General features: G+C 44.6%; 1 protein-coding gene across 4 annotated transcripts in view; it reads left to right on the top strand.

Moving 5' to 3' along the window:
- The window catches only part of LOC104152994 (homer scaffold protein 1), a 120,660-nt gene that overhangs the window by 25,233 nt on the left and 82,772 nt on the right, over positions 1-12,655 (top strand). The window contains exon 1 of one of the 4 annotated variants that reach the window (XM_068927906.1): positions 2,808-2,897. The exons of 1 other annotated variant lie outside the window; for it this stretch is intronic. Coding sequence is in view for 1 of the 3 variants with exons in the window: in XM_068927904.1 (XP_068784005.1) it covers positions 4,082-4,086 (5 nt within the window). In the remaining 2 variants the exon portion in view is untranslated. Of the gene's footprint in view, positions 1-2,807; positions 2,898-4,017; positions 4,087-4,445; positions 4,594-12,655 lie in introns of those variants that run through there. 2 more of the 4 variants (XM_068927904.1, XM_068927907.1) reach the window with 2 other exon arrangements.

Here is a 12,655-nt window from a genome sequence, read left to right as displayed (position 1 = left end):
AATTTCCTAGCTTGCTTTTTTTTTATCTGCATATACAGTTCAACCCTAACTCACGGATGTCACCATGTTTTTTATGTTAATTTGGAGAATGGCAAGATAAAGAAATGATTTCAGTAAACTTGGCAAGCTTAAACAAAGGCTTTTTCTACAAGACAAAATACTATTAACCAAATCAATCCGGAAATGGATCAAAATTGTAAAAGTATACCATTGAGACAAAGCTTAAGACTTAGAGATAACTCAGTCAGAACTGGAGGAACAGTAACAACAAATATAGAATGGGAACAAGCAATTACCTGGAGCTGCTACACTTAATTGTAATGATAAATTAATATTTTTTAAATGATAAACTAAGAAGAAAGAAGATTAACCATAAGATTTGCCTGGAGGGATGCTTCCTGTATCCCTATAGCTCTTGTTCCCCCACCCAGGATCTTATCTGTCCCAGTAGTCATATTTTATTACCTACAGAGTAGCATGAAATGTATATGGCATTTCACAAGTCAGTGAAGACATTGTTGGTATCCCACACAGGGTTTTGAAAGAGATAGTCATTTTTCTTTGCCCCTGAATCCGTTCACACCTCTGGTTATCATGTGAGCGTGCAATTCTTTCCCCCTGGACTTGGTGTGTATTTAGGGTTTTTTTGTATTTTTCATGTTCAAACTCATGGAATTCTGTTTTTGCACCCGTGCAGTGGGAAAACACCATACTTCATGCGAGCCAAATACGTGAACAAGTTGAAAGGCAGAGACAGATGGAGCCATCTCTGGGATATCTAAGCAAAGTACTTTGGACATCATGAAATACTAAAGCATTTTTATTACCATGAGAGCCTGGGCTGAAAGAACAAATCTGATGCAACAGTTACTCATGTAGATTTAGAGCCTTAGCTTCTTTGCTCTTGACCTGTCATTGCTGCATGCGAAATGTCATGTGGGGGACTTTTAGAAGCTAATGAATCTAGGCTCCTCACTACTCGAGATCAAGGAATCTATTTATAAGCCTTGTGTTGTTTACATATGCATAGACTGGATTATGTTGATCATGGTCTCTTTCACTCTTATCACTGTGGAAGAGACAATTGGTGTGGATCTTCATCTTTCCCCAAACAGTAAAGGGGGGCATGCAAACAATTTTATGTCTAAAAGCCTGTAGATCTTACCTAATTGTAGTGGAGAATGCATATTGCTCCAGATGTTTCAAAGTTAACATGTGAAACACAAACAAAAAATGACAATGGCAGTCCAGAAAAGCAATGCAGCTGAACCATAACTATGCATGTTTTGAGCATTGCCCACCTCAGACTGATGCCACCAAGTCTCAAGCTAAAGTTTTGTAGCTCTGCACCCACACTTTAAGTTATGAGGTAGCATGTGAGAAATGTGAAACTGAGGAAGCTGTTGTTTTCTCCCTTGTGAGGCAATCTGCCTAACACCTCACTGCTGCTGATAGGAATGATTCATGCTAGGTTTCTTGTGCTTATTTTTTGTTTTGAGAAGATTTTCCTCGCTATTTGTCATCCTCATCTTCAGTCTTCCCGTAGCTGATTAATTGTATAGGTCAAAATGTTAAGGCAAGGAACTGTAAAACATGTGCGTGTGGAAACTAAAACCACTTTTGAAAATGCCTGTTGTTACTCTGGGGAGATGAGATTGCTATATCCTTTCACTGTGTTTCATTCCAGCTTCTTTCTGGAATACGCTTGGTCTCCTGTAGTGGAGTTCTTAGGAAAGGATGAACTTGCTGTTAAAGCAACAGCTATGAACAGATCAATGTGGGTTTTGTTGTGTTTTAGAGTACCATAAATAACCCTTTTGTAAAGTTGGCCTTCCACTTTTACATGGAGATTGTGATCTATCATCTTATTGCTATGTCCCCTCACATTCATTATAGTTTAGCATGCCTTTGGTGGCTACAACATTGCTTCAACAGGAAAATCAGGAAAATGCTCAAAAGTGCCCCTAGAAGTAGCAGTTAGCTGAGATGCATGTTCTGTCTTTGGTATCCCAGGGCCATTGGCATTGTCGAGGAGTAGTTACAGCTAGTGTTCATACATTCAGCAAAACTTGGAGAGTTAATGGAAATATTTGTTGATCCTAAGATGAGGTGGGTGCCCAGCAACATAGTGGGGTGTGCTAGAGCTTGGGCTGCTCTGTTGAAGTAGAAGCAGCAACACGTGTTGTTTATTTGCATGGTACTGTTGAAAGACTGGGCCAAAAACAGTAGGACCTGGCAAGCTCAAGATGTTGGCTGTTTCTTTGCTATACTACTAGCATGGACATGTTGGAACCTACATTTTTGCAATTTAGTTAGAATGGCTGCCATGTTTCTTTCCTGTTGCACTAGTAAGGCTGCTAGGTTGGAAGTGTGTGAAAAGCAGTTGGAGCCCAGTGCTAGGCAGGTGTCTCAGAAACAGGACCAGGTATCCTCGGTGCGTGGCGCCCTGCCATTCCCAGGCCCGCAGGCGAGGGCTGAAAAGCTGCCGCCGCCCACGTCCGCAGCGGGAGCGCTCAGCCCCCGCGTCCGTGGCTTTCCTACGACGGGCAGCTTCTGCCTGGCTTTCCTGGGCGGCCTCAGCCCTGAACTGCAGGGACACCCGCGCGGCGCCGGCCGAGCCAGGCTCGGGGCGCGCCCCCAGCAGGCGGCGGCGGCGGGAGCGCGCGGCGTTGCCGCGGAGACGGCGCCGCGGGGGGCGGGGGTGGACACAGGCGGGCCGGGCGCCGCCGGCGCCCTGGGGAGGCGCACGGAGGCGGCCGCGCCGGGCCCCGAGCCCTCCCTCCCCTCTCCCCCTGCTACCATTCCCTATTATAGAAGCGCTTCCGGCGGCGTGGAGCACTCTGACATCATCCCCCGCACCCCGGTGACGTCAGCGCCGGGAGCGGTGTGTGACGCCGGTGCGTAGGGGAACGCGGTGACGTGTCCTATTTAAAGCTCCTCGGGCGGAGGATGGAGGCAGAGCGGGTCGGTGCTGCCGCGAGGAGGAGCGGGGCGGCCGCGAGCGGCGGCTGCGGGGGGCTGTAGGGCGCCGGGGCCGCAGGCGAGTGCGGCGCTTCCCCCGGAGAAGCGGGACAGGGGCGCGGGCTGGGAGCGGCAGCGGCTGCCCCTGCCCACCGCGAGGGGACGGGCGGGCGGTGGCGGAGGTGTGAGGCGGAGGCGGGGGATGCGAGCGGGCTGTGGAAGCGGCTCGGGGACGCCGGAGCAGCTGGGCACCGCCTGACGCGGCGCTCCCTGCCTTCTTCCCTCCTCCTGTCCCACCGGCGGGGCTGCGCCCGCGGCCCCGCCGCAGAGGAGTGCGGGGCTCGGCGGCCCCTCCCGCCGCCCGCTGGCAGTGACTGACCCGCCGCGCCCCAGGACGATGCCCACCCGCTCGCCGCAGGAGAAGGCGTGACGGCGAGGAGCGGAGCCGCCGCCGCGGGAAGGAGGAGCGGCGCTCCGCATCTCCGCAGTTGGGGGCGGGCGGGCGGATCGGGGGAGCGCGGTCCCCGGTGCCCGCGCGGCCGCAGCCCGCCGCTAGCCGCCGCACGCCGCGATCCTGATGCCAGCGCCGGTGCAGCGGCTCACTCTGCCTCCTCGGGAGAATGCATCGGTGCCCGCCACGCTGCCGGCGGGGGTGCTAGGGGGAGCGGCGGCGTGGAGCCCTGCGCGCACTGCCAGCCCCATCCCGCCCCGCCTCTGAGGCGCACGGAGCCCTCGGCGGCCGCTCAGCTCCCCGCGAGAAGCGTCGCAGCCAGCCCCTCGCCGAGAAGGCGAGAGCCGCCCCGTCTCCCCGCAGGAGGGGACCCGCCTGTGCCCAGAGCCGCCGCCGCTGCCCGCCGGGGGCCGGAGCCGCTGCCTGCGGGCGCCTAGCGGGGCCGGCGGCCATGGGAGCCCGGCCCGCGGGGGGCGCTGCCTAGGGCGCGGGCGGCCCCGCTCGGCCCGGCGGCTGCGAGCCGGCGGCGCGGCCCCCCGGGCCTGCGCGGCGCGGCGAGTCCAGCGCAGCGGCCCGCCGCCACGGGGCTGCGGAGCTGCCGGCGCGGCGAGGAGCGCCCCGGGGACGCGGCTCGCGCGGCACCGCCGGTGCCCGGCGCCGCCGGCCGCCATGGGGTAAGGATCTCGCGGGGCCGCCGGGCTCGGCGGGGCGCGCCGGGGGCCGGGCGGGGGCCGGGCGATGGCAGCGGCTGCCCGCGCGAGCTGTTGCTGCTCGAGCAGGTGCTGCTAGGTGCGTGCGAGAGGCCCGTGGCTTTAGCGGCGGGGTGCACGGGGAGCAGGAATCGCGCTGAAATTGATGCTGTGCATAAACCTGATGAAAGGAAACGGTGCGCTCCGTGAGGGGTACACCGTGATCTGCGGAGGCTGCCCCCCGCTGTAGCCACATCGGATCGCTGGAAGAGCGGCCGTGGCTTCCGGATCCCCACCTGGGCGAATTTTCCCCTGATCTTTTAGGAATGGTCAGTCCTGGAAACACCTGCTTTGAGCTCGGTGCGACCTGGTGAAACTCTGGAGCAGCGAAGACTTGCTTTAACTCTTGTGGAGTCTTCAGAGAATATAAAATAAATGTATGAATTTCTCAGTATAGTGAAGAAGGCTTCTGTTACAGAAATCTGCTTTCTAGTAGGTCCTCAGTCTTCCTCTTGAATTTTTAAAGAAATTGGAATGGAGAAATCTTTAAAAAGGAAACTGATTGCATCTAATTTAGTAGATATCAGAGTGACTTAGATACTCGTGAAAACTTTCCACGGTTGTATTCTTAGTAATTTTTATAGTGAGTTGATGAAACAAATCCTACTACCGTCCTTGCCTGATAACCCCTGAATGGAATGGAGACTCATCCATATTCAAAAGCAACAGAAACCTAGTCATGATTTGGCTAACTACAAGGTGGAAGCAGACTCTTAATGCATTAACAGTTTCTAAGACTGTATTATATTATTCCTATGTATTCATAAACATGCTTCAGAGTTTAAAAATTATAACTTGTCTTCTGCGTTTTTGGTCATTCAGGAGTTTGTGAATTTGGTACAGTAATCTAGGAGTGAAAATATACATATATTTTTTTCTCCTCAGAAGCTATTGAAGAGACTTTGATTCTCCAAAGTATTAACTTGCTTAATTGCAGGGCAATAAGAGCTGGGTCTGTGGCTCCATCCTAGTCACTGGGGCACACCATACAGGATGTAGGAAGGAATGACTTCTTAGGCTAGCTTTTATTCTATTGTTGTCTCTTCTTCCATACAAAAAAAAAAAAAACCCTAAATTGAATAAACCCAAGCTGTTCTTAGCTTGCAGCTGTCTACATGGAGACAATATTCAAGAAAGTGATAATGCGGCATTTCAAAAGCCTGCCAAAATCCTAAATGACAGCATAGCGTTTATTGGATGTACTCTTAAAACTGCTAAGCAGACACAGAATTATGTAGCTTATTTGACTCAAATAACGGAAAACATCCTGTTTATTTCAAATTGCTATTGTGTTTGTAGATATGTTAATTAAGTACATCTTATTGCTAATACTGAGGAATTGTTGAAGAGTAATAAGTGTTTTACTTTCTCTAGAATTAAATTCAGCACTTGTGGAAACAAAACCTGACTTATAAAAAGCAAAGATTCCATTTTACAGGCTCCAACACTTCTGGTGTTCCAGTGTGGTAGCTTCCTAATGAACAGCACAAATTAGTATTTGTGTGCAGAGGGAGTGGAAATATTCCTAAATACTAAATGTCTGTAAAAAAATCTTTGGAGAGCTAGCATGAAGTTGTTGTAAGATACTCTTCAGGCAATGGGATAAATCCCATTGAGGTTAGGAAGGCAAAACTTGCTGGCAAAAATTTTGAAGACTGTTTAGAGAGTACCAAAGTATCCCAACGTTGGGATGTTGCAATATAGAATTTCTTTACAGCTCATCTTTTAAGGAGAAGGACAAAATCAAAACTGTAGGTATGTGTTACTAAAAAGCTGTCTGGTATGAGTGAGTACATTTGCGCCAGAGTCAACACCAGTTCTGGATCTCTCAGTTAAGAATGGGTCATTTGTTAATGTGCAAAGCAGAGGTCTTATTTCAAAAGCTATTTTATGTTAGTGTCTAAATGCAGTTGCCCGTGGATTTCAGGGTTTTTAGAAAGCAAGATATATTAGACTCTTAACGCTGCAGTTTGGGTTGAGGGGGGAAAGTCTTCTGATATTCTACTAAGTTATTTGAATTGAACGCTCTAGAAGCAAGTTGCACAGTGACATATTTGGTAATCCATGTACTTGGCTACACAAGGGTCGGTGTATTATACTCGCTATTTAATAGGTACTACTATCCTTTATAAGATTATAAATTGAGCTGGTAGTACCTGGCTGTGTGAAGAGTTTGCCTACTCCAGTAATTGGAACACAAAAACTTGTGATGAGGGAAAGGAAAGGGCTTATGGAAATAGCAGTGGCTTATTTAATCTTATGTATTATGTTCTGTCAGCGTAGTTTAGCTTGTTCAGTGTGTTCACCAAGCTGTAGGTGACAGGTCTCTAAAGCTGTGCTGCTATTAAATGTTTATTTTGAGAAACTTGAAACTTCGCAATGGTAATATAGGGTCCAGTAGTTTAGGAGCCATTCTTGTTTGTGCTGTATCCCGTATGTCTTTTACCTTTTCCTGTGAGATAAGAGGGAAGTCCAATGAGTCTGCACAGTCCTTGAGGTTTGACCAGACACTTCTAGCATAGGATGTCCACTTTTCCTCCTCTACCTGTGCTCTCTCCTCCTTTCCCAGTTCCTTATCCCTGTTGCATAAAGAGAAATTCTTGTCATTAATCACTGTCATATGGTAAACCCGTTTATTTGTGCAGGCCTTTCTGTTGAGTTGACAACACTGAATATAGTGTCCTTCAGCAAGGAAAACGTTGATTTTTATGTAAATCAGAAGACCTCCGTATCTTCTATCCCAGTTCATAAGGTGTATCTTTTGTATTGCCAACACTGAGCAATACAAAATTTGCCAGTATTGAGCGACTAGACTTTTCTGAGCAGAAGTTCTATTATATTAAAAATCTTGAAGGAATAAATCTTAAGTAGACATACTCAATGTGTCTAGTTAGTAGTCCAGATTATTCCCTTAATATACACAGATCAGAGGAAAAAATACCTGTTGAAAGCTGCAATCCATTACCTTATTTTACTGATCCTTGGAGCTATTTCTAGTTCAGTCAGTGGCAAAGGAGTTGGGGATTAGTATTTGTGGATTACAATGTAGTCATTGCTCAGACTGGGGTAAATACACTTCATGCTAGATGCGGTACAGAAGCTGCACAGCCATGAATGCTGGAAAGGTTGAGAATCTGGTGTTCTGTTAAACTCAGTCTCCTGGATTAAGTCCTGGCTTATTAATGAGTAGTCTCTCCATAACTACTTTCCTTAGTGGCCTTTTATGCCATGGACAAATGTCCACGTTTACCTTAATAGCCTTTGCTCTTGCTGAATGATCAAGGCATTACCAAGTAAAAGCTTCTGTAAGATGTGCTTGTTTCTGTCATGTCATGTTAATCAAGGCGTCTTTATAAAAAGACTTTAGCTACTCTTTACTTCTGTTGGACTATAATTAGTATGTTATCTTAATAAAGATGGTTATGATATCTGTCAGTTTGAGCTGGCAGAATTAGAATGCTAGGGTCCTTAAGTTGGCTAAAGAATATTGTGGAAGATGGGTATTTTAGGATGTATTTATTAGGCTTGTAGTTACCTAAAAACATGGGGGAGTGGCAGCTAAGGGGAAAATGGCTGTTAACAGCCGTTGGTTCTGCTACTCTTAGCAGTTGTTGAAGCACGGGACGTTAGTCAAATGTGTTTATTTAAAACATGTTCATGATGTAGGATGCCATTTTTAAAAAGAGGGTACTAGAGAACTAGGAGAACTGGGAAATCATGCTGATTCTAAACTCTAGAGTATAATAACATCATTTACAAAACCAGTTTGAAGCTTTAAAATGAAGTGCAAAAAGCTATTTTGTTTGCGCGTATGGGATTGATGAATTTTGCTGTGGAAACTGCTATGCAGAAGTACTTTCAAGAGTTCACCTCTTGGTTCACTACTTGTTAACTACTTCTTTTCAGATCTTTCCAAACCAACGTCTAGTCCTTAAATTTTTTTTTAAAGCTGTTGGTGTCTAATACTATATAGCTGGGAGCCAGAAACATGATAAACAGCTAGATTTGACCTCACTCAAGTTCTTCAGCCTGGCCTTTTATTTCCCATGCAGATTAATGATGCGGCTGTAGCTCTCCCAAAGAGTCCTTTATGTCAGCTTGTGCTTCTCTGACACAGAAATGTTGCAGGTAATGCAGCAGAAGGTACAAGTTCTTGGCAGTAGTTTAGTGTTACTGGAATTCATGGTCATTTTGCTAGCTCGAGGGTAAAATGAGGCACTTATTGGGGGCAGAAAGCTATGGCAGCATAGTACTTTACACTATCTTCTGTTGGCAGTGGGTAGAGTGTAACAAAAACAGATCAACGTTACTTACTTTAGCTAACACCTGCCAAACTTGATTGTCTGAAAAACTGCTGAATAGGTAAAGGTTTAAATACCTAGATGGATGGATTTTATGAGAAACAGCTTGAAATGCTTAATAGAAAACTCTATCAGGCAGTAATACGTGGAGGTCTGTACCATGCTTAAATTATCTTCTGTCACAGCAGTTTTATGACCATGAAAATAAGCATGAGAAAACTGGAGCAGCTCTTCTGGCCTGGCAACATATAAACCAATCTCCTGAAGGACATGATGGCTGGCCTCCATGCTGACTGAATAATGGTATTAAAAATGCCTTAGGCTTGCAACTGATCTCTTTCCATGTTGCCATGTATTATAAAGATTGTATAGACTACCTCTTTTGGTGAAGTCCTAGCTCTGCAGAAAATAAGCATTAGAATCCTTTCCATTCATCTTGAGATTATTTTTAGTCTATCTCAAGACAAACATCAGATGAATGTCTTGTGCATGTCTCTCTCGCAAATAATGTTTGCCCTACCCAAAGCCCATTATATTGCAGGACTCATAACCAGATGTCGTGCCAATGCTTGAGGAAATATGTAGTCTTAAAGCTATAAAGACTGTAATAATTTGTAACAATGTAACTATCAGCTCTCATCAGAGGAAGGCAATGCCACTTAACTGGCATTCCTATGTGGCAATGAATAAAAATAAGTAGAAGTTGGAACTAACCTAGGGGCAAGATAGGACTTTTATGGAAGGTTCATTGGAAAATATTAATTGATGTTGTCTTTTAAGACTGTAATTTGATTTAAAGCTCTTAGCTGATTACTCTTTAAATCAAAACTGCTCGAATTTGTGTGTATGCATCAGCGTACTATGATGAGAAGAGCATTATCTAGTGATGTAATACTGGTTTACTAATAGTTTCTCATTAGTATAGGTCCCTAGGACGTGGTTTAGCTAAGCTCATTGTTTCCCAGTGTATTCCAGATTAATGACTAACTTCTTACAGAATAGAACCTTAGCTTTTCCAGTTATGTCTAACTGCAGTTCCCCACTCAGTCATCTTTCATTTTTAATGCTGTTTAGGCCTTCAGGAAGTGTCAAGGGATGATGGCTCTTCTATTTCAGAAATTATATTTTGAGGCATCTGGTAAGGGAGTGTCATGTAGAGACACTCAAAGAGACTGAGACCAGACCTGGAACTCTTATTCATGGCGGGAATGGTTTGGGCATCCTTTATATATGGAATTACAATGTACTTTGTTTCTGAGGCAGCCCTGCAGACTCTCAAGCGAAAATGGGTGTTGTGCGTTTAGAAGCTCTGAAATCTCAGGCTTCCACACGTGTGTGGCTATAGTCATAGTAACAATGTGACAATGGATAAAGGGACAAATTATTCTGTATTACATTTAAAAAAAAAAAAAAAAAGAACTCAGTAAAATGTGTATTTAAGGGTGCTACTTATGTGAAAGCCTTCTGCAGAAAAAGTTCTGCAAGAGCGTGCTTTTTAGTTCAGGGTTGCATGCTGTTCTCCCTGCAAGGCTTTCTCAAATGTGTTCAATCTTAAAGGTAAGGTACAATGTGTGTGGAAACATTGCACTATTAAAAATCAGGTTTTAGATGTGGTGGGTTTTGTTGTCGTTTGGTTGGTTGGGTTTTTTGACCTTATTCTGATAGTAGATTTCTTCCCCTGTTCTGCTGTCAGTATTTTAGTTTTTTGTCTACAGTTGAGCACTCTAGGATCCACTGAAATTAGCGTTGTGCTCAGGATAGACAGATTAGAGGGGAGAGGATAGTAGAGGAACCTGTGGTTTTATTCCATCTAGGCCTTGCACGTGCCATGTTGGGCTCTGTTGCATCTACACAGACTGCTAGTAGTAGTATTAATGTTGTCTGCTTCATTCTGTAAAGTAATGGAACTGTGTTTGAATACTGTATTGATTTTTCTGGAACTGCATCACAAATATGCTTCTGACAAGACGCTGCATGTGGACATATTTTTCTGGTGGCAAATAGTGGTGAATGCCAGTCATCATTAGAAAATTTAGTCTAGGCAGGCACTGTTTAAGCGTGGAATAGATCATGCTGGATTACCAGATGCAAGCATATAATGACACTTCCAGTATCTTCTGGTGGTTTATTTTATTTTGTTTTGTTTTTTTTTTTTTTTTAGACTACAGATGCCAAGTTAGTCATACTGATTGCTAAGTCAGCTATTTTTGGCTAATGGTTTTTACCTGACTAAAGAGGGAGGAACCTGTCATGCATAGTTCCTTTCAGGTTTTTCTTCTTCCTCTGTATATTTGCAGACATTTCACAGGCACTGTTTGGTCCACCTCTGTGGCTGTATTCCACTGCCAACATCTTGATCATCAAGTTTTAAAGTGACCCCCCCCCCCCAACAAAAATAAGCAGAGACAGCAGAAGGCAGGGACTGCTTTTCCTGTTAGTCTTACTGTCACACAAACCTCTGACTGTTCCGAGTGCTGTAACCTAGCTGACTACTCAGCTGTACAAATACTTGGGTTGGCACAAGGGAAGGATCATTGTAGGTGGGTTAGGCTACCTTTTCTACAGCAGTGCCTGTTTATCCAGGCAAGAAATGTTCAAAAGAGGAGGAAAAAATGATGGTGAAAAAAAAATGAAGTCACACCTATGCCTGTCTTCGTTTGTTCCTCAGTTCTAGAGATGAAGTCTGTATTTTTTTTTTTTTCTGAGACACCACTGGGTTGAGTCCCTCAGCTCGTTGAGAAATGAAATTTTTTCCCACTTCTATCTTTCATAGTAAAAACAATAATAGGTAATATTGTCGAAGTTCTTGAATTTGTTTTTCTTGATGCTTTTAAATGACTCTTATGCCACTGCTGGTATTCTGTAAACAGTGTACTATAGTCTTGAATCCATAGTTAATCTTGAAACTATTCTTGTAACAGTATATAATGATATCTGTTCGTTTTGAAGACTGAAGAATGACCTTTAAATAATCAACACTTAGCAGTGAAGTGTTGGTGAAATAAATCGTCTTTGGCGTGTTCTCATAATTCCTACTTCTTGGGCCTGTTCTTTTCCACTAATCTGCTAGCCTTGGCTTGTGTGTACAAAAACCTAAAAGAGTGGACGGTGCCATATTCAAGAAACCAGTGAAGAGGCTCCTGTTTTACTACATTAATACAAGTGAAACTGATTCTGACCTAGTTTGCTTCAACAAAATCTAAGACTTAAGTCCTTAAGCTGTAAACTGTACTAACTAGAGTACTAGTTATATTTTTCTCTAACATGTGACCTACTGTGGAGTACGTTGCTATGTGGGGACTTATTAGAATGCATGATGTTTTCCGTGCCGATGAAAATAAGCATGGAAATAAGGGATGCTGTATATCTCTGTTGTCAAGTTCTTATATACAGTAATTTGGGCCCAAGCCTACTTGGCTAATTCACTTTGAAACTAGGAGATCATCACATTCTGCTTTTGCACTAGCTATGGTTTTTGACTGAGGTCTATGTGACTAAAATTCAGAGTTAATCAGCAGTTAGTGAGGAAAAATTTCTATTGGCTTAATGTAATTTCAACTTCTGGGTACTCTCTTTTCCATGTGCTTTGTGAACAACCTGGTATATGTCCCTTCTATGTCAATATTTGTTCTTGTATGGAACATACAGGAATTTCTTGTTTCTCCTTTATCAAGCCTGCTACCTGGACATCTAGAGCTCTCTGTTTGGAGACTTACGTAGGAATTAACTTCCTACCAGGAAAGGATTGACCGTGCTTGGAAATTGGTAGTGTCCTGCTGGTTCAAATCTGAAGCCTGAAGACAGACTTCATTCTCCTGAAGCACTGATGGCATCGTGCCTGTCTAATAATAAAACTCCCAAGGCCTTTGGGACGTTTTCTGGAAAAAGATATGGGTGCTGAAGCACACATGGCTACGTAGTGATCCATTTTGATTGGAATTTTTGTGAATCTTGAGCATAAAATTCTTAGATGCCCATGCTACTTCAAGTCTGGATGCAAATGGTCTCCGCGTCACTTATAACGGGTCTTAATAGGCCACTCGAGATCTTGAATTACTTTTACTGATAATTATGTATTTGATGGCCCTATGTTACAATGTGAGATTTAAAAAAATCTTCCCTTTTTGTCCATTAGTTACAGAGTTTTAAACATCAGATTGGAGTAAAAGCTAGAACAGTTCTATTATTGAAAT

Source organism: Struthio camelus, chromosome Z (genome assembly GCF_040807025.1).
Source record: "Struthio camelus isolate bStrCam1 chromosome Z, bStrCam1.hap1, whole genome shotgun sequence".
Classification (NCBI taxonomy): Eukaryota; Metazoa; Chordata; class Aves; order Struthioniformes; family Struthionidae; genus Struthio; species Struthio camelus.
This window is presented reverse-complemented; position numbering and strand designations above follow the sequence as displayed.